Here is a 20,580-nt window from a genome sequence, read left to right on the forward strand (position 1 = left end):
GCGAGAGCAGGAGGGGGTGTTAACAAATACTAACTTAACATAGGTACTGTCCAACTTCTGAGTAACTAGGGGTCTCCCTGGGCTGCGCTGCCCTACTCCCAGGGGAGGGGGAAGGAAGCAAAAGATGGAGGAAGGAACCCAGAGATCTAAGCAGCAGCAAGAGCAAGTGGGGAGTGGTATCCAGGTGGGACTCTGCGGGCCAAAAATTAACCACTAAACTGACAGTCTCGGTTTAGAAACTCTCCTCAAGAGCTACTCTCCAAGATACAACACTTAGCAACAAAATAGAAAGTTACAACTCAATATTAACAAAAGAAAAAAATGCACACCAAATTAAAAAGCTTCATTTACTTTGATACTTCAAGCCAGAAAGTACATGGTCATCACTGTGGTTAACTCATGAAGGCTATTAGCTGACTATGTAACAGTCAAAACTATCAAGCTGTTAGTATTAACTAGGGGTGCACCAAAGATCTTTTTGGCCAATACCAATGCCCAATTATTAACTAGCCATATCAGCCAACACCAATCCCACAGCCAACCAGCTTGGAGAGCAGCATACGGCCAGGAAGTCTGTGCAAGAGAAGGGGCATGGGGGGAGTAAATCAAGGCCCCCACAGTGAGGGAAGCAATGGGGCTGGGGCTGCCCAGCCAGGGCGAGGGACAGAGCCATGGGCAGTTCATCTGGGGAGTACAGGGGGGCAGGGAGGGGGCACAGCTCCTTACTGTTGCGCACACCCCCAGGGGAGGCATGAGGGGTATGTGCCCCCCAGATTTGTGCACAGGGCAAGGGCGGGCTGCCCACTGCAGACTTAGGGCCAGAAGCTGTGTTCCCTCTTCCTGGCAGAAGAACTAGGCTAGGGCTGCACTTGGGGTGGGCAGCAGCAGAACTGGGAAGGGGGACTACAGTGAATTTTGGGGTGGCTGTAGCCCACCCCACAGCCCCAGCTCCCAGGACTGCTGCTGCTGCCCACCCCCACCCTGAGTGCAGCCCCAGCCCAACTGGCTGCCAGGTAGAGGCTGGCACAGCCCCTTGCCCCGAGCCTGCAGCATGCAGCTGGCCCTCACCCCATGCACAAATCTGGGGAAATGGAGCATTCCCCTTATGCCTCCTCCATGGGATGCTGCTCTCCAAGCTGCTGGGCTACATTCCTGGGCACATGCATGCTGTGGCTGCATGCACACACATGGCATTTAATTAGTGACATTATTGGCTATACCAGACTAAATAAATAAATAGATTGCCAATAATGTCAATTTTCCTTTTATGGGTGCCAATCCAATATGGACCAATATATCAGTGCACCTCTAGTATTAACATTTTCCAATTACCTACAATTTTATTATAAAAGGTAAAAGCACATGATTGACTATGTTCAGGTCTGGTCACCCACCACCTCAGAACACAGCAAAAGAAAAAGGAAGAAGAGAGTTGAGATAAATAAGAAAAAATAGTCAGATGGAAGAGCCTTTGAGGCAAAGGAAAAACTGAAAAAAAGAGATGGGGCTGTTTACCCCAGAGAAAAGAACATAAGGGGCATTTTTACACATGCTTTGGGATGCAGCATTGGGCACTTTAATTAGCAAGCTGTGCTAATTAAAAGCACCCGTGCATCACATGTATCAGCATCCCCGTGCTGAAAAAATGACAGCGGGGTGCTTTGTACTAAAGCTCATTGAACATTTTTTCAGTGCGAGGATGTTGATACACATGACATGGAAGGCTGCTGGAGCCCATCAATTTCTGTGCTCCAGCAGACTTAATCAATCAAGTCTGCTCCAATGCAATGGATTTCTACTGCATCGGAGCAGGCTCCCCACATGTCTATAGGAGTGCAAAATGTTCCCAAACACTTCTCTGTAACATGTTGTGGCAGAGAACAGGGTGTTTCTGCCACTTTAAGGGCCTGGAGCTGGCAGCCTCCAGGTGCCTGATTAGGGCAACCATTTTGAGGGTCAGGCTGCTTATATAAACAAGGCAGTTTGGCTGCAGGAGGTCAGGCAGCAACATTGCCTGGCCGTAGTGCTGCTGTGAATGACCCGGAGGTAACGGGGAGCTGCAAGGGGTTGGCAGGAGGCTCCTGGTCCTGGGCATGACTTGAAACTGCACCCTGCCGGGAGTGGGTGGCCTGGTGGTGCTCTCAGTGGCGCGGGAGCCCCCAGGAAATGCCAGGCCAGTTATCACCCCGGTGAAAGGTGGGTCGGGGTGCCTTAACCCCTAGCTCCCACCACCACCGGGTGGGTTACCCATGTGTTTGTTGGAGGGCCTAGAAGGCCAGTGTTGTGAGGGGCCCAGAGAAGGCAGACCCCGAGAGTGGGAGTGATGTGGGCGTGGTGCTGCAGGTGCCCCTGAGAGGACGGGGAGTAGTGGCACGGTGAGGCCCAGTGACAGAGTGAGCAGCTAGAGAGATCCAGCCCAAAGGGGAGATACCCTCGACTGGCCCAAGCTGGGGCCAGGATTACGGTAGTCAAGAGGGCCGGGGGCCCACCGCGAGGGATGCCCAAGAGCCGGGGGCCTGGGGTCCCGACTGGCCTTGAGGTGGGCCAGGGCAAGAGGCCGAAGGTTCCGGGGGAACCACACCCGAGAGGGGAACAAGGCTTCGGGGGGGGGGGGGGGCTAGGTAGCCCGGATGAAGGCGGAGTGGCCGCCTGATAGGAAGGATCAGAGAGGGGTCCTGTTAGGACGATTCTGGGGCCCAGTATGGGGCCGGTGATTATAGTAACACCATGATGCCATCTGCAAGGCTTGGGCTGCCATATTAGGGGAGGTTGGAGCCGCAGAGCGCCCCCTGGCATTGGGGCACTACAATGGGCAGCCTCCCGCTTAATTGACATCGATATATAAATCAATTATCATCAAAGGCGTGGCGGGCGAGATAAGCGGGCGATTGCCCAGAAACAGGTGGGCAGGCCAAGAAGAGCTCGGCCCTGAGTAGGCCCACCTGTCACGGTGACAGGCGGGCAGGCCACAGAGTTCGGCCCCAGGTGGCCCCCTGTCACACACGTATTCAAACATGAATGGTAGAAGTTACCCAAAATTGAAAGAGACAGTAAATTCAAAATATAAGAATTCCACAGCAGGCTTCAATTTCTCTCTGGCCTACTTGTTCCTTGTAGCTAACTAGGCTATACAAAACCTCCAGTCCCATCTAGTATAGCAATATTCAAAAAAGCAGTTTTCATTTTACCCACAATAACTACTGTAATCATCTTCAGAGAATCAGAGGACTAAGCAGGATAAGACACTTTAGATACCCAAGCAAGAGCTTTAAAAGAGATACAGATTCTCAAACTGCACTGAAGGATCTTAAGACAAAATGCTGTGTTCACTCAGCAGTCTGAAAGTTTTTATGGGTTTTTTGTTTTGGGGTTGGGGAGCTTGTTTGGTTTGGTTTTACAAGCACAGGAAGTTGTTACATTTTTTTTTTAACTGAAGTTTCAAGTCTGTCAATGGCAACCATGGTGTACATTGCCCAAACTTACAAGAGCATTTTTTTTTCCCCATTAAAGGGATGGGGAAGGGGAAGAGTGTTTTAGATTATTTCCAAGTGTTTAATCGTAAAATCAGTATTAGGAAAAGAACAAATGCATCTTTTCTCATAAATTAGGCTTCTCTCCAGCTAGTTTTATTTACTTAAAAACTTGTATTGCCAAGAATAGATTTCTTCAATGCAAATATGAAGATACTCTGAAGCCTTTGCTCTCTCAAAAAAGTGTATCTTAAGATGCTTGAGAATGATAACATCTTAAAAAGGTGGAAATATAAACTTCTGCACAGCCAAAGAAGACTCATTAAAGAATGCATACTTGAGTAGGGCATGCTCTGTTCTGATCTTATCAGACTATACCTCGTGTAACAAACAGCACTTAGCTTATTCCACTTACAGGTTGATGCCCAGTTCTGTAATGCCTAGCTGTGGCCAGATGATTTCATGTATGTTTGTATTAGCACAGCATACAGTAGTGATCTGGTCCAGTAAAAACACAGTAACACCTGATCAAAAGTCACATTTGCTTCAAGAAAGCAAGTGCATTCAAGGAAATACTGCTTATAGGTCTGCCTCTACTCACATATGTTGGACAGAAACAAGTTTACTAAAAAAAAAAGAGAAGATTTTGTAATTAGTTTGACAAGGACATAAGGCTAGGTCCATTAAAAAAAAACCAAACCCAAAAAAGAACTTAATTACAGAAGCTCCAAAATTGCTGTTCAACTGTGGCATAGGCCCACACATGTCCAAATCCTTCAGTACTCAAGGTTTCCTTCTAGGCACACAAACCTAACCTGCAGCACACAGAATAGTCAGAGGCCAAGCCCAGCAGCAAGAGTCCTAAACAAAACACACCCTCAGTAATCACACTTAAAAATGTCAAGCATAGTTATGCCAAATTCAACACCTACAAGGAACAACATGTTTTTGTGTTGTTTTGGTTTTTGTTTGGTTTTGTTTTATTTTGGTGGTTGGAGGACTAGAGGTGGGGACCTCACTGTTTTGCTGTCTCTAACCTATTGAAATCTGAATTATTTTCCAATCAATGGAACAGCTTCTCCAGGAGGCAAATGTTCCCCACTATTCTAGCCTATGCCATACTCTAGTGATTCTCAAATCAGGGTGCCACAGCACCCTAGGGCACCTGAGATGCTTTCAAGGGTGCTGAAGGGTGCCACAAAATATTAGTACTGTTTGGTGTGCAAACATTATTCACAAGATAAAGCCAGGGATTTCAAATAAGAATCCACAGAGTTAAGAACTTTCTGACTTTCCAAGTTCTCAAGCAGAAGAATTAAGAGCTGGCATTTCCCAAGGGGTCTAATGAGGGGTGCAGAGTCTAAAAAGGTTAAGAAACACTGGCCTAATCTTTGAAGGACTCTCCAGAGAGGTGATGTAGGCCTCTGGCACTGAAAGATGTGGCACAGACAAACATGCTTTACTGGAAGAAGTAATGCATTACTTGGACCTGGCTTGGCAGTGTCTGTATAGATCAGGCAATTCAGTGGGGTTTTTTGGCACTTTTAGCTAAAGCCAGTTCAATCAGCTATTAGATAAAAGCACCAAAAAAGACCGGCTAAATCACCCACTCTATATGGAAGTTGGGAAAGTGAAGTGCAACTAATGTGCTGCCTCTTCTGGGCATGTGCTGGGCTCAACAGAGGAGCGCACCAAGTTTAAGGCAAACACCATATTTTGGGGGTTTTTCCCCCCCCCCCACCATGTCTGCAAGATACCCTCTGAGCCTGCAGGAATTCAGACCCAAAATCTTTTGCCTCTCCCTTCCTCAGTCAGTGTCCTAACCATAGATTTTATGAAAGGGGAAATTCACCCCCCTTCTTCAGTCCAGATTTTGAAAGGAAGTGGTCACAGCTAAAAAAAAAAAAAAAAAAAAAAAGTTGTTTATGTGCTGCTATGCATGCTCCAAGAACATCTACCAGATCAAGGGGTCAAGAATAGCTAACCCATGGATACTACCTTTATAATAAGCTAGCTCAGGTACCTACAACAGTCTGCCAGAGCAACACAACTCAGTGAAAGGTAACTTACCCTTCTCAGATGGGTTTGGCAGCCTGCACAGAGCACCATGATGCAACAGCTAGACTGCTACCAATGCATCAACTCTCCACTGTAGTCAACAGTGACCACAGTGTAGAGCTACCCTACACTGATGCAAGAAAAGTGATAAACAACCCAGCACTGTCAAAACTGCAGCAAGTTGCAAGCCAAAGATCTCCAACCATCTGGAAAACTCTGAACTGACTAAAAGTGTTTTCTTTTTTAGACACCTGGAAAAAAAAAAAATCAGGGGACAGCCAGCAGCTGAGTGAGACTCCCTCCCCAACATCACCATTATGTAGTTAGGAACCTGATTTCTGCTTACATGCTTTATTTGCTAAAGAGTCTGAAAATCTGGGGCTTAACTTTAAATTTCTGAACAAAGCGAGGTGGGTCCTCACAACCACTTATGATGATTAACACCCAGGTGCACGCCAGTCAACACTTGTATTTATTAGAAGCACCAGGACTAAGAGTTCCTCTTTCTCTACCCTACAGGGCAGTGTCAATGTCAGCCAAGAGGCCTAAAACCCTCAATCCCATAATCCAAACGTTAAATCAATGCTGTGGATATTTACTAGCCCAGTATAAACTATTTCTTTACAGAGCACCACTTCCAATTCTTAACTCTTAAATCATTCAGCAAGTTAATATAACAAAGTATCAGGCTTTTACTTTTAAAGTACAGCAAACTGAGAGAAGGCAACCAACATACAAAATGAAAGCCTTTACTAAGGATTACTTCATATGGTTCTTCCTAACTCCCTGAGGTTTAGCCTACTATAAAATTCTTCAGATGAAAGAAAGAGCTTTATATATTTCTCACTGTGACAGTAAAAAGGTTGCTATTTTCAGTGAAAAACAACTAATTTAATGTTATCAGCAAGCAAAACCAAAAGGTTGGTTTACAGTAAAACAAAGAGCTCTGGGACTAAATGACATACAGACAGGGTGCGTCTACACAAGACACTACGTCACTGTAGCAATGAGCTACAGTGATGTATCATTAGTGAGCACTAACTGTGACGCCACTGCTACTGCACAGTAGCAACCAGTTAGCGTACAGTAGTTCGGTGCTACTGTGCAGTAGGGTCGGAAACAACCCGTGTGCCATCGGGACTGAGCAGTCAGTTAGTACTTGCTTTCGCTAAAGTAAGTACTTACAGACTGCGCAGTACCAACTGCGCAGAGGGGCGCACGTGCAGCCACATCCACATTCTAATCTGTTTCTATTTACAGGTTGTCACTGTACTAGGCATCAACGTGAAATAAGTTGTTTCCACTGATATTTTCTACTTGTTTGTGAACAATACTCAAATGCTATATGTAGTGCATGTAAGTCTGTAATGTAAGATGGGAAAACGCATTATCAACTCTAATATGCGAAGGATTTTAGACAGACAGGATATCTGTTCAAATCTGGATTAGTGAGAGTGTTCTAGAGCAGCGTTTCTCAACCCATGGGTTGCAAGAATGCATGGAAAGAATAAACTTTAAAAAAAAATGGATCGACAAACTCTAAAAATGGATTCTCCTCTAAAGGAAAAATAAAGGGGGGGGAAACTGTGGCTTTTCCCTTACAACAGGGGTGGGCAAAATAAGGCCCGCAGGGCCATTCTATCTGGCCCACCAGACCATTCTATCCAGCCCGTAGGGCACCTACAAGTTTAGAAGATTAATATTTATCTGCTCCAGGTTCCCTGTCAAAGCTGACATGAGACAGGGACGGTAGGACCCAGGGGAAGCTGGCAGAGGTCAAGAGAAAGGCCAGGCCGGCCCTGCCCATCTGGCCCCCTCTGCCTGCCCTGCAGTGGCCTGCTCCAGCACCACATTGCCCCTGGCTGCATCGCTGGACCACAGGCTGGGAGAGGAAGGGGGGGTTGTGTGCATGTCTGTGCAATGAGGGGGGGGAGGGGAGCAATGAGGGAAGGAGGGAGTATCTGTAATGAGCAAAGCACACAGTGCATGTGTGTGTAGTGGGCAAAGCAGTGTGCATGTATAATGAGCAAAGCACACAGTGCAGTGGTGATGTGTAGGGGGTGCACAAGGCTGCATGTGTGTGTGGGGGGGGGGGGAGGCGGCAGGTGGGAATGCCGGTGCCGCCCCTGCAAGTGCCAGCTGATCACTGTGCTAGCTGCAGCTACTCCCAGAAGCAGCCACAGCCACTCCCAAAAGCAGCCCACAGGGGTCATCCCCACCCAAACCGCAGAACTGCCCACGGGGAGGCCCCCTGCAGTCAGTGGGACTGGTCGCAGGGGAGCACGTGCCTCCCCCAACTGAGGCGGTATCAGATGCCCATGACACAGCATGTGTGTGCACGTGTATTCGTAGGGTGAGTCCCACAAGCACCCCCATCATACACATGCACCTACACACCCCGATCGCACTGCCATACATGCAGACCCCCACACTCATAACCACCCACACCCCACATATTGTCACACAACCCCACATATTCCCTCCCTCAACACCCACACACCTACCCCCACAAACCCCCCACACACACCCTCCTCCACATACCCACAGACCCCCCACAAACCTATACCCACCCCTTCATGCTCCCCCACAGTATACAAGAGTAAGACTTCATTTTAAGCTATTGTGTGATCACCTCTATGTACACTACACAAAACACACGTAAATCAGGACAAAAGTATTTTTTTTAAATGAAATAATGATGTTTGATTTTTAGAATATAATTTGGTGTTTTTCTGGTTCTGAGATGACAAAATCCCTTGCTGAAAGGAGTATTTCTGGGGGCAAAAGGAGGGGCTTCCCATGGCAAAGAGAGGGGTTTAGGGGGAGGGACTTCCAGTCTCGAGATAGCAACCAGAAGGTGCACACCTTCCAAGGGGCAGGGCAACCCATGTGGTCCTTGACAGCTTGCCAAAACTCAGTAAGCGGCCCTCCCCCAAAATAGTTGCCCACCCCTGCCTTACAAGTTGTCAGAGTTTCAGGCTGCTTGGGCCTCCCCCATTCCCCACACATTGGGGGGGGTTGGGGGTGAAGGGCAGTGGGCCGGGAGTCAGGGGCACTGGGTTGGGATTGGCCATTAATGTTTACAACAGGTTCTGCTACAAAAAGTTTGAGAATCAGTGTTATAGAGGCTGGGGGGAATGGGGACTGTGGCCTGGGAAAAGATGCAACATCTTGCAGTGTTAGCACAGAACTACATAGTCATCTGCACCCAACTTTCTAAAGCAAGATGATAAAGTCATTATTAGGTTTGAAACAGAAGTGGAAGCTAAAACACTCCAATCATTTTTTAAAAGATCTTTCTTTCTTTTATGCATACGTAAGAAAGAAAAGTTACATTTCTTTAAGAATCTGACAGTGAACTGTCTGCCAGTCATTTCTCTCTAAAATAGTTAAGGTGTTAGTTAATGTTTGTACAGAGTTTGAAGTAAATAAAAACTTACACCAAGAGTTAGCTAGACAGCAACTGAACTGAGTTTGAAGTAGCTAAACAAATATAATCTCACTCTAAAAAAGGTATCAGGAAAAGAATACAAATCAAACAGAAATTTCTAAAATAAGAGGATTCTTTATTGCACCACATGCACTTATATAATGAAAGTCAGTAATAAATGTAGTTAAGAAGCATACAGCAATGTGTCCACTTCAATTAGGGTGTTTCTATATCATCCCTATTTACAAAATGCTTGGAGACTTAACAAAACAATTATCTTCTGACAGAAATTCATAAGACTGCCAACTGCCTTGAAATGCAATATCTTATTTTATATTTATTCCATTCCAAGACAAGGTTTTTTCCCTGTTTAATATGGTAGGGGAAGCCCCTGGTTCTGGAATCCAGCACAATGTGGCACAGGTTGGCGGGGGAGGGGCAGGCAGCTGCTGCGGCTCTGGCTCCAAGCACCGGTGCCGCAGCTCTTGGGTACCCCCCTTGCCACCTCTCCCTACCTGCCCCTACCTCCCCCCCCACCCACCCATTCAGCCTCTGCACACCCAGCCTCTACCCTTGCTTCACCCCTCCCTGCACTTCCCATTTCCCCTCGCTCTGGCACCAGAAGGCTCTGTCCTGCCTCCACACCATAAAATCATAGAAAATTAGGGTTGGAAGGGACCTCAGGAAGTTATCTAGCCCAACTCCCTGCTCAAAGCAGGACCATGCCCAACTAGATCATCCCAGCCAAGGCTTTGTCTAGACAGGTCTTAAAAACCTCCAAGGACAGAGAGTCTACATTACAACCTCTGGGTAACCCATTCTGGTGTTTTACTATCCTCCTAGTGAGAAAGTGTTTCCCAATGTCTAACCTAAGCTTCCCTTGCTGCAGCTTGAGACAGTTGCTCCTTGTTGTGTCATCTGCCAGCACTGAGAACAGTCTAAACTCCATCCTCTCTGGAACCCCCCTTCAGGCAGTTGAAGACTGCTATTAAATCCCCCCTCAGTTGTCTCTCCTCTAGACTAAATAAGACCATTTCCCTCAGCCTCTCCTTACAAGTCATGTGCTCCAGCCCTCCTAACCATTTTTGTTGCCCACTGCTGGACTCTCTCCAATTTGTCCACATCCTTTCTGTAGTGGGGGGGGGCCCCAAAACTGAACACAGAACTCCAGATGTGGCCTCACCAGTGCTGAATAGAGGGCCTTGACCTACTGGCAACACCCCTATCAATCCAGCCCAGTATGTTGTTAGCCTTCTTGGCAACAAGGGCACACTCTTGGCTCAAATGTAGTTTATGGTCCACTGTAACCCCCAGGTCCTTTTCTGCAGAGCTGCTGCCCAGCCAGTCAGCCCCCAGCCTGTACTCGTGTATGAGGTTGTTCCTTCTTAAGTGCAGGACTTTGCCTTTGTCCTTATTGAACCTCATGAGGGTTTTTTTGGTCCAATCCTTCAAATTCACTAGATCTCTCTGAATCCTAACCCTACCCTCCAGTGTATCTACTGCACTCCCCAGCTTGATGTCATCTGCAAACTTGCTGAGGGTGCACTCTGTGCCATCTTCCAGATTGTTAATGAAGATACTGAACAAAACCAGCCCAGGACCAACCCCTGGGGTGCTCCACTTGATACCAGCTGCCAACTAGACCTCGAGTCACAGATTACTAACCTCTGAGCCATATTACACAGCCAGTTTTCTAACCACTTTACAGTCCATTCATCCAACCAACCCGTATATCCTTAGCTTGCCTGCAAGAATGTTGTGGGAGACTGTAACAAAAGCCTTGCTGAAGTCAAGGTATATCACGTCCACTGGTCTCCCCACATCCAAAGAGCCAGTCATCTCAACACAGAAGGCAATCAGGTTGGTCAGGCATGACTTGCCCTTGGTGAATCCATGCAGACTGTTGCTCACCATCTTCTCCTCCAAGTGCTTAGAAATGCATTCCTTTATGACCTGCTTCATGACTTTTCCAGGGACTGAGGTGAGGCTGACTAGTCTGTAGTTCCCTGGACCCTCCTTTTTCCCCTTTCTTAAATATGGGCACTATAGGATTTCTCCTTTTACAATCATCCGGGACCTCTTCCAATCATCTTAATTTTTCAAAACTGATGGCCAGTGACTCTGATATCACTGTCGTACAACTCCCTCAGCACCCTCGGGTGCATCCTGTCGAGGCCCATGGACTTCTATACATCCAGCTTTTCTAAATAGTCCCCAAGGTGTTCTTTTGCCACACTTGGCTGCTTACTTCCTCCCTAAAAAGTGTGCTGCCAGGTGCAGTAGTCTGGGAGCTGACCTTGCCTGTGAAGACTGAGGTGAAAAGGGCATTGAGTACTTCAGCCTTTTCTGCATCCTCTCACTAGGTTACCTCCCCCATTCAGCACGGGACACACACTTTCTCTGTTTCTGTTCTTACTGACATACTTGTAGAAACCCTTCACATCCCTTGCTAGCTGCAACTCCAATTGTGCTTTGGCCTTCCTGACTTCATCCCTGCATGCCCAAGCTCCTCCCTAGTTGTCTGTCCAAGTTTCTATTTTTTTATAAGCTTACTTTCTACAATTTAGCAGGGAACCCTTGAGTAAGCTAAACCAAGCTGGTCTTCTGCCATACTTGCTAATCTTCCTGAACACTGGGATGATTTACTCCTGCATTCTCAGTATGGTTTCTTTAAAGTCACCACCTGCCTATTACTGCTTCCCCCACCACATGCCCCCCCGCACTGTACTACATGCCCCCCTTCCATCTCCCCCACCATTTTCCCCCCTAACACTGCCTTCCCCATTGCTGTGGGGGAGGGGGGAGGAGGCTGGGGAGGTACGGTCATTAAGGTGCACAGCTGACAGCACAGAGCTTGGATTCAGGTAAACATGAAAACAAGTTTCAGGAAGAACAGGCATAGTAGTCTTTCACACTGTAGCCTTAACTATTGCTAATTACACCAATACCTAAATGTATTTTTCCTCATATCATCTTAATTAGTCTAATATTAGTAGTTACTCTACACTTCAGAGCTCTAGAAAAAGTACTCAGGGTCTCTAACGTTCTCCAAGTTAATGAAAACCCTAGATCTAACTGATCTACCTTTTCTCTCATGCACAGCCTTTTCAAGATACAGCAATACCAGAGGAGCTACATTTAAATCAAATGCCATCCTCTAGTTACGAGGATTATCTACAAATAATTTTACACATACTATAGTTTTAGATAACCCGCAAACCATGAATAGCTGTATAGTATTTGACAAGTTTTTTGAGGTTTTGTTATGTTTGGAGGGGGGGGGAAGGGGGCTGTTTTTCTTTCCCATCTTAAACCAAGAATTTGAAGCCTGGGGAACAAACATTAATGCATTTAGGTTATCCAAGTCTTGTTACCAGAGGCTGCTCCTATCATTTCTGTTTTCTATTCTTTCTTATCAATCACTTCCTTACAGGAGTGCAAATGAAAGAAAAGAAATTGTTTTCCACAAAGTCAAAGTCACAAACCCATGTCAGCAACCCATGACTGCAGGCAGTCACATGAGTCACATACACCACAATTGCCAAGATCACCCAAGTGCAACCTTCTGCAACTTCCATCTATGTATCAAGTTCATTCAGGAAAAATACATGAAAAGCCATTCTTGGTAGTCACTCCACAGCTTCGGATTCCCCTCTCTGTTGAGACTCACCAAAACCCAAGCCTGGACACCATTCAGAAGCACAATAAGAGCTTCTTATCTGGACAGGCTTTGAGCAAGCAGTGTTTAGTCCTGGGATAGTGTTTGGAAGGATCTTTTAATTACCATATTTTCTCATACACAACACACCTCCAAATTAAAAACCACACACCTTTTTTCTCCCAAAGGTTTTTCCCCCAAAGTCCTGGCCAACTGTGTGACAAAGTAAATCCTCGTGGAAACAGTGTCCAGGAAGCGTGGCATCAGAAACTTCCTTGTGGGGCAATTCTCTCCTGCAGTGCCACACCTCCAGGACCCTCTACGTCACACAAGGTTAGACCTCAGAGCCTTGCAGAAGTCAGTAACAAAGTTGTTACTTCTTTACTGTAAGTAGTTTACATACATATATAAAAGTGGTTTCCACATCACAAGCCTCATCAAGATAATACCAACAACTCACACAGTGCTTGGGCACAAGCTACAGTGCTTAGGCTATAGCTATGACTTTGAGAGGGTTAACACAAGACTCCACTTCTTCAGTTTGCTGAGCAGACATAAGTGGCACCCATCTTGGCAGCTGCATGGTATGCAGTGTCTTCAAGGGTGTTTCTTTTCCAGCAAAAAAAAATAAGTTTCCCCTTTTCACACATGCCCTCCCCCTCCCAATGTGGGGGTGATTTTTGAAGGAAGGGTACATGTTGCATGTGAAAAAAAAAGATACTAAAGTAAGATAGCAAATAGCAATTGTTATTATAAGCTGCCCCGAGTCTTTTTTGGGTAGAAGAGGATATAAATCAATCAATCAAGAGACCAATATCCAGAAGATACTATTTCTGAAAGATCATCATCACTATACAAGAGAGTAACAGGCATAGTTTCATAGTAGCTGGAGTCAGGAGGGACCTGAACAGATCATCTAGCCTGACCCCCTGCCACAGGCAGGAATGAATGCTGCGTTCACAAGACCCCAGACAGGTGATCATCCAACCTCCTCTTGAATGTGCCCAAGGTCGGGGCAAGGACCACTTCCCTGGGAAGCTGGTTCCAGATTTTGGCCACCCTAACAGTAAAAAATTGCTTCCTGATCTCTAACCTAAACCTATTCTCCATCAGCTTATTACCATTGTTCCTCATGACCCCAGGTGGTGCTGGGGAGAAAAGGGCTCTACCTATTTGCTGTTGATCTCCCCTGATGAGCTTGTAGGCAGCCACCAGGTCCCCCCTCTGCCTCCTCTTGCTGAGGCTGAACATGTTCAGGTCCCTCAGTCTCTCCTTATAGGGCTTGTCCTACTGCCCTCTCACCAGGCGGGTGGCCCTCCTCTGAACCCTCTCCAGGCATCTGCCATTCTACTGTATTCTGATGGATGCTGTAAGAAAGATACCCACATCTTCATGTGTACTTATAAAGCACATGACACAGTGGCTTCAGAGTGGGTTCTTAGAACACTACTGTATAGTGATCCTATTACTGCTCTCAACTCCTGTTAAGCAGCAATATGCTGGTGCCTTGGTGCTATGTTGCCTCTAAGTGGCTTTTGCTGTTACACAGAACATAGCTGACTAGGGAAAACATTCCCAGAGAAACGCTGCTGGTAAGAGGCGGTTGCTCTAACCAGTGGACACATTTGCCTCAACATTGATATTACAGTTTATAGCAGGAGTCAGCAACCCCTAGCACGTGTGCCAGAGCATGGCACACAAGGCCATTTTGCTCAGCACTCTATAGCCGGCTTGGGCTCTGGACAGCTGCTGTCCACTATGGAGCCCAGGCTGCTCACAGCAGGCAGCGGAGAGGCTACAAGCCCTGCTGCAAGCAGCCTGATCTTTGTGATAGGCAGCAGCTGCCCAGAGCCAGGGTCAGCTGTGGCAGGTAGCCAGGAGGCTGCACCTGGTGCACAGGTGCTGGAGCCCCAGTCAGGCTCCATGGCGGCCGCAGAAGCACATGCACCTTGGAACACACAGCCATAAAGGGGCCTGAGGCAGTGCAACCCTGGCCCCTCCCCCACCATGCGCCCCAAGTTACATGTGCAGCCACCATCGCCACATAGCTGCTGTCAGGGTTCAAGCCCCCAGCGCAGCTGTTTATAGCCTACCCACCACCTGCTACAGCTGCCCAGAGCCCAGGCTGGCTATGGCAGGCAACTGGGAAGCTGCAAACAGCTTTACCAGGATCCGGCCTGGCTCCAGGGAGGCAACAGCTATGTGCAATCCTCAGGGTGGACAGCAGAGGTGGGGCCAGGGTTACGCTTCCCCAGGCCCCTTCCCAGCCACGCGCCCCAAGGCATGCACGCAGCCAGTGCTGCCATGGAGCATAGCCGGGGCTCTAGAGCATGGTGCAGCTGTTTGCAGCTGCCTGGCTGCTTGCCATAGCCAATCCAGGCCCTAGGCAGCTGCAGCAGGTGGTGGGAAGGCTGTATACAGCTGTACTGGGGTCCGGAGCCCCAGCACCGGCTCTGTGGTGGCAGCTGCTGCATGTACACCTCAGGGCACATGACAGGGAAGGGGCTGGGGTAGCACAACCCCAGTCCCTCCCCCACCATCTGCCCAGAGACATGTGCACCCAACACCAGTAATGAGGATTGGGCTCCTCATGGCTCCCCCACCATTTGCCTCTGGCATGCCAAGTAGAGGCATGAGTTGAGGCTGGGGTGTTTTTGCACGTCTGCCAAAACGTTGCCAACCCCTGGTTTAAAATACAAAAAAGTCTAAAGGAAAGAGAAACAAGTAGCTTATTTTCCCTTTTTTTAAACTCACCTCTGAATAAGCACTTGCTCAGATTTACATTTACCTACAGCAAAAGGTGGGCAGCTTTCTGCCAGTTGAAGGCCAGAGCCTAGCTGCAGGCTGAAACAACTAGCTTCCTGCACTCACCCTCACTGTAGATTCCTGACCCCTTTGCAGTGAGGGAAAGGAAGACACAGCAGAGCACCAGGCTCTGCAGTGGAGAGGAGTGCTGCAGAGGGGATGGACAGCATAGTGCAGTACCAGATCATACTTCTTTGAGGGCCAGATCTGGCCTATGGGCTGTAGGCTGGCAACCCCTTACCTAGAACATAGACTTTCTAGTGTATTAAAAAAATCTCTATTTGAAAGAGACAGAGACCCTCTTCTCCCCCTGTACAAAGAAACACAGACACGATTCAAGCCATAACAGCCATTTTCAATTTTGTATATTATCAAAACTTGCAAAGGTTAAAACTTTGCCCTATAAAGTATAACTTAGTTGTGATCAACATTTGTTTCTGTGCACAAATAAGTGTTTAAGTGATTCTTTAACAAAAAAATACTAAATAATTACTGCTGAAAATTCCATTAAAAATATGTAGAAGTTCTGCCTATGCGTATTTGTGGCAAACAAGGTTACCACTATATTGTCGACAAGTAAGGAACCTAACTCAAGAGGGAGGAAGGGAGAAGAAGGTGGAATAGTGTACAAAGCCTGGTTGCCTTAGGGTAAAAAGACATTGCCAGATTAAGCAATCAAACTTTGGTAGGACATGTGCTTTTCACCCAGTAAAGTGAATTGGCTGTAGCAGGACATCTCACTCATCGTCCCACAATGGGCAATGTGTTTATCTTGCCTGCGGATTTCCCATGTTCCTCAATGCCCTGCACACCTGAGATTTGGATTCTATGCTGACCCATTCCCCACACAGAGGAACAAGTTAGTGCAGGTCCCAGTTAATTCCTGGCACCCTGTGCCTCCACACTGGCACCCACACTTCACACAGAGACCTGGGTCAGGGCAGGTCCTGGTGTGGAGGGACTGGAAATTTTGCAGATTCATAGATGTTAGGGTCAGAAGGGACCTCAATAGATCATCGAGTCTGACCCCCTGCATAAGCAGGAAAGAGTGCTGGGTCTAGATGACACCAGCTAGATACTCATCTAACCTCCTCTTGAAGACCCCCAGGGTAGGGGAGAGCACCACCTCCCTTAGGAGCCCGTTCCAGACCTTGGCCACTCGAACCGTGAAGAAGTTCTTCCTGATGTCGTCTAAATCTGCTCTCTGCTAGCTTGTGGCCATTGTTTCTTGTAACCCCCGGGGATCACATGCCACACTTGGCCATATGAAGCACATGTCAACATGGGTCCCAGCATGGAATGGTATGGGATCCAGGGAACTCCTGGCATCTCATGCCTGTGTGTGGAGCGCAGGTTCCAGCAAAGAGCCATGGAACCATTCAGGTCCCAGTGTAGAGGCATGAGGCCACTCAGAGGCATGGGGCATGAGGGACTCCCCAGGTTCTACGCCTTCACTCTTGGAACTATGTAAGTTTTCCCAGCTTTTGGAGATGCAGCCCTGGAGGATCCTGGGGCAGGTCTCCATTAGTGGAAAACTTTGGCTTCCCCTGCTTAGAGAGGCAACTTGAGATTACCCGGGGCAGGTAGGCTCCAGGGCTGGAGGGGATGGATCTTAAGCAGGAATTCTTGTGATGTGAAGGACCAGGCCGCTCCAGCCCCCAGTACACCTTCATGGGGCAGCTGAAGAGCATGGGCAGCTACCAGATGCTCACACTCTCTTACCCTAGAGCAAATATTTGTCCACCACAATAAAGCAGCACTATTTAGCATGACCTTAAGCCCAGATCACTGATGCAGTGTGACAAAGGGTAGGGACATCCATAATTTGCCATCTGCACAGCCATAAAACCATTCATGGTGGCGCAAATGCAATGTCTGGCGCTGCCCATTTTCACCCTCTGCGACAACACACATCAGCAGCTCCTCATAAAACAGCAGGCGTTCTTCAGCCTCAGACAGCCTTTCCGAGATCTCCGCAGTCCTGTGGCGTTCAGTCAAAAGGCGGTTCTCAAACTTTCTCCCCCTCCCCACTACATACTCCAGCCACCCCTGAGAAATAGCCAGCCCCTGACCTCCACTCATTTTTTGGCTATGGAAAAACAAGGCGGCCCCACTTCTTTTGCAAAGAACTCAGAAAGACCATGGCTGCAACAATGAGGGGCAGAACTTTTGGCTGAAGATGATGGATTCCTATGGGAAACCTCCGTGCCCGTCCCATGCCCTGTAGCTGCCCATCTCTTAGCACCAACACCCCACGGCACCCCTGAGCAGACCGCAAGGCACCTCTGGGCCCCGATTCGTTAAAAAAATGCCAGACCAACCTATGCAGACCTACATAAACTGATCGCATTCTTCCAGCCTAAAATTGGCATCATAATACAAATCCATTAGCATATATCGAATCCATTAGTGTTACAAACAAACCCATTTAACAAGACAGAAGTCACTAGAGATCCCTGCCAAGCCACCACCCCAAATTCTTTAAACCTTCTTCCTCGGGAAGACATGCAATTCACAAATCAGACCAAAAGCAGAAGAGAGGTGTGAAGAATTTTTTGCTAGCTGCAGGCATTAAATTAGATAGCTTAGATATACACCACGGTATCATGTTATTAAATGATCTAATAAGATCCTGAGGCTCTGACATCAGCTTAGAAAGCAAACAGTCTCATCACAGCACGGCCTGGGGGTGTGAGCGCGGGGGGAGCAGCGCAGCCTCGGGGGGAAGGGGGGAACCCCGCGGCTAGAGGGGCCCCGACGTTCCATAACGTCAGAGGCCGAGGACCAATCAGCACCGCCCGCAGACCCCAGCCCAGTCACCCGCTCCAGCTGCGCGCAGCGGGGGGGAGGGGGGACTGGCGGGGGGGGGGGGGGGACGCCCCGGGCAGCCCGGCGAGGGCCCCTCTCACCTCCCGCGCAGGCGACAGCAGCGGCAGCCGCCGCAGGGTCCCGCGCCGCGCCGGCTCCTGCCAGCTGCCCGCTGCCGCTCTACACAGCCGCGCCGCCGCCATCGCCAGCCCCGACCGCCCTTTCACCCCGGCCGCTGCACCGCGCTCGCAGCCAATCCGCGCCCGCGCCGCCCGCCCTCCCCCTCCACTCCCCCCAGCGCCCGGCGCGGCGGTTGCGTACTCTGCTGCGGGTTCCGAGCGCGCTCTCGGCCGTTGGCCGCGCGCGGGGCGGGGCGCCATCCCTCCCCCCCATGGAACGGGCGTGCGGGCCCCAAGGGGCGGGGCGAGGGGCGCCCCCCACCCCCGCGGCCAGACGCGCGTGTGCGAGGGCGCGCGGGGTCGCAGGCGCTGATTGCCGATCCCTCACCCCACAGTGCCTGCCACCTTCCTCTGCCACATCAGGCACTTGATGACCTGGCTTCTGTTCCCCCCAGGACAGCACACACATCACCCGCAGACTCCAGGAACCAAGGCTCTGCACTTGCAGCCAGGACTTTTAATGTCTCCGCCTGAAAACACAGATTAAAAAAGATGAAGCACCCCTTCCCTGACCATTCTGCAATCCCTGCTCCTGAAAAATATACTCTCTCAGGAAATGACCCAGGATGTCATCCTCCCGCTGTACTCGACCTTGGTGAGGCCGCAACCAATTTGGGGCACCGCAATTCAAGAAGAAAGTGGAGAAGCTGGACAGTCCAGAGGAAAGCCACACACATGATCAGAGAGCAAGAGAAATAGACCTTATGAGGAGAGGCTGTGAGATATGGGACTTGTCAGCCTGGAAAAGCACAGTCTCAGGGGTGACTTGGTGGCAGCCTATAAGTATATAAGGGACATGCATCAGGATCTGGGGGAACGCCTGTTCACCAAAGTGCCCCAAGGGATGACAAGCTCCAACGATCACAAACTCCTACAAGACCGTTTTAGGCTGGACACGGAAAAATTCCTTTACTGTCTGAGCCCCCAAGGCCTGGCATAGACTCCCCCCAGAGGTGCTGCAAGCACCTACTTGGGACACTTACAAGAAACATTTGGACACTTATCTTGCTGGGATCCTTTGACCCTAGCTGACTTCCTGCCCTTTGGGACTCAATGATCTTATGAGGTCCCTTCCAGCCCTACTGTCTATGAAATCTATGAGACCAAATTTGTTCCTCAATAAATTCCTTATTCCCCATAATCTCAGCCTTACCCAAAAGCTTGCAAAGAACAATTTTTCCAACTATTTAGTTCAGTGCCGGGTGGCCATCCCAGGCACCAAAGCAAAGGAGCACCAACAGGCACTGCCCAGCCAGGGCGGAGCACAGGACGGGCATGAGCAGCTTGTTTGGGGGTGCATGGGGACAGGTGGCTCCCACTGCTGCGTGCGCTCCCAGGCAACCATGGGGAGGGTGCCCCCCGGATCCGTGTGCGGGGTCAGGGTGGGCTGCCACTGCAGGCTTTGCCTCAGGTGCCAAACTTTGTTGCTACGGCACTGGTTTAGTTGGTCTAATAAAAGATCACATCTACCCAAAGAACCCTGTCTGCCTATGTCCTTAGACCAACACAGCTACAACCAGCAGCCCTGCTGAAGAAAGGCACCTTGACCCCAAGGGACAAGTGACCTGAGGCTTTCTTGTCATCCCGGAGTGGCTGCTGCTGCCACGCCCCAGCCTGCTCTCCCTTCTCCCCTCCTAGAAATTGGTTCCTTATTCCCAGTTCCTGGGTCTTTTTTTAGAGCTAATCTTTACAGCACTGAAGGTTGCTAGCAATGAATTACACAAGCTAGAGTTCGAGTTTCATCTGATATATATATTTACTAATAAAAATATAAAGTGATATCACGTGTCAAGTACATCGCCCTGAAGAAAGAGCTGACATAAGGGTGGGATTATGGGGAATAAGGAACCAATTTAGACCTCATTCCTTGAGGAAGTATATATTTTTCAAGAACAGGGATTACAGAACAGCCAGGGAAGGGGCAGGGGTGCTTCAGCTTCTTTAACCTGTGTTTTCAGGCTGAGCCTTGCATCTACATTTCAAGCCCTGGCTACAAATGCAGAGTTTGTTCCGAGAGCATCCATGCTGAAGCTTTTTTTGGGGCCAGACAACTAACCTGCACCTCTGCCCTTTTTCCATAGATTGCTTTGGCATATTCAACAAACAAACCAAGCCAAACAAACAAGAGCTTTGAAAATTCCCAGGAGGAAATGCTAAGAGTGATGGTGTAGA

The 20,580-nt window shown here is 48.7% G+C and overlaps 1 protein-coding gene across 1 annotated transcript in view; it reads right to left on the reverse strand.

Moving 5' to 3' along the window:
• PCCA (propionyl-CoA carboxylase subunit alpha) overlaps positions 1-18,469 on the reverse strand; it is a 476,911-nt gene extending 458,442 nt beyond the window's left edge. The window contains exon 1 of the mRNA XM_059721102.1: positions 18,331-18,469. Within this exon, the coding sequence (XP_059577085.1) occupies positions 18,331-18,432 (102 nt within the window). The 5' untranslated portion in view covers positions 18,433-18,469. The remainder of the gene's footprint in view (positions 1-18,330) is intronic.
• Positions 18,470-20,580: the final 2,111 nt, after the last annotated feature.

Source organism: Alligator mississippiensis, chromosome 1, assembly GCF_030867095.1.
Source record: "Alligator mississippiensis isolate rAllMis1 chromosome 1, rAllMis1, whole genome shotgun sequence".
Taxonomy (NCBI): Eukaryota; Metazoa; Chordata; order Crocodylia; family Alligatoridae; genus Alligator; species Alligator mississippiensis.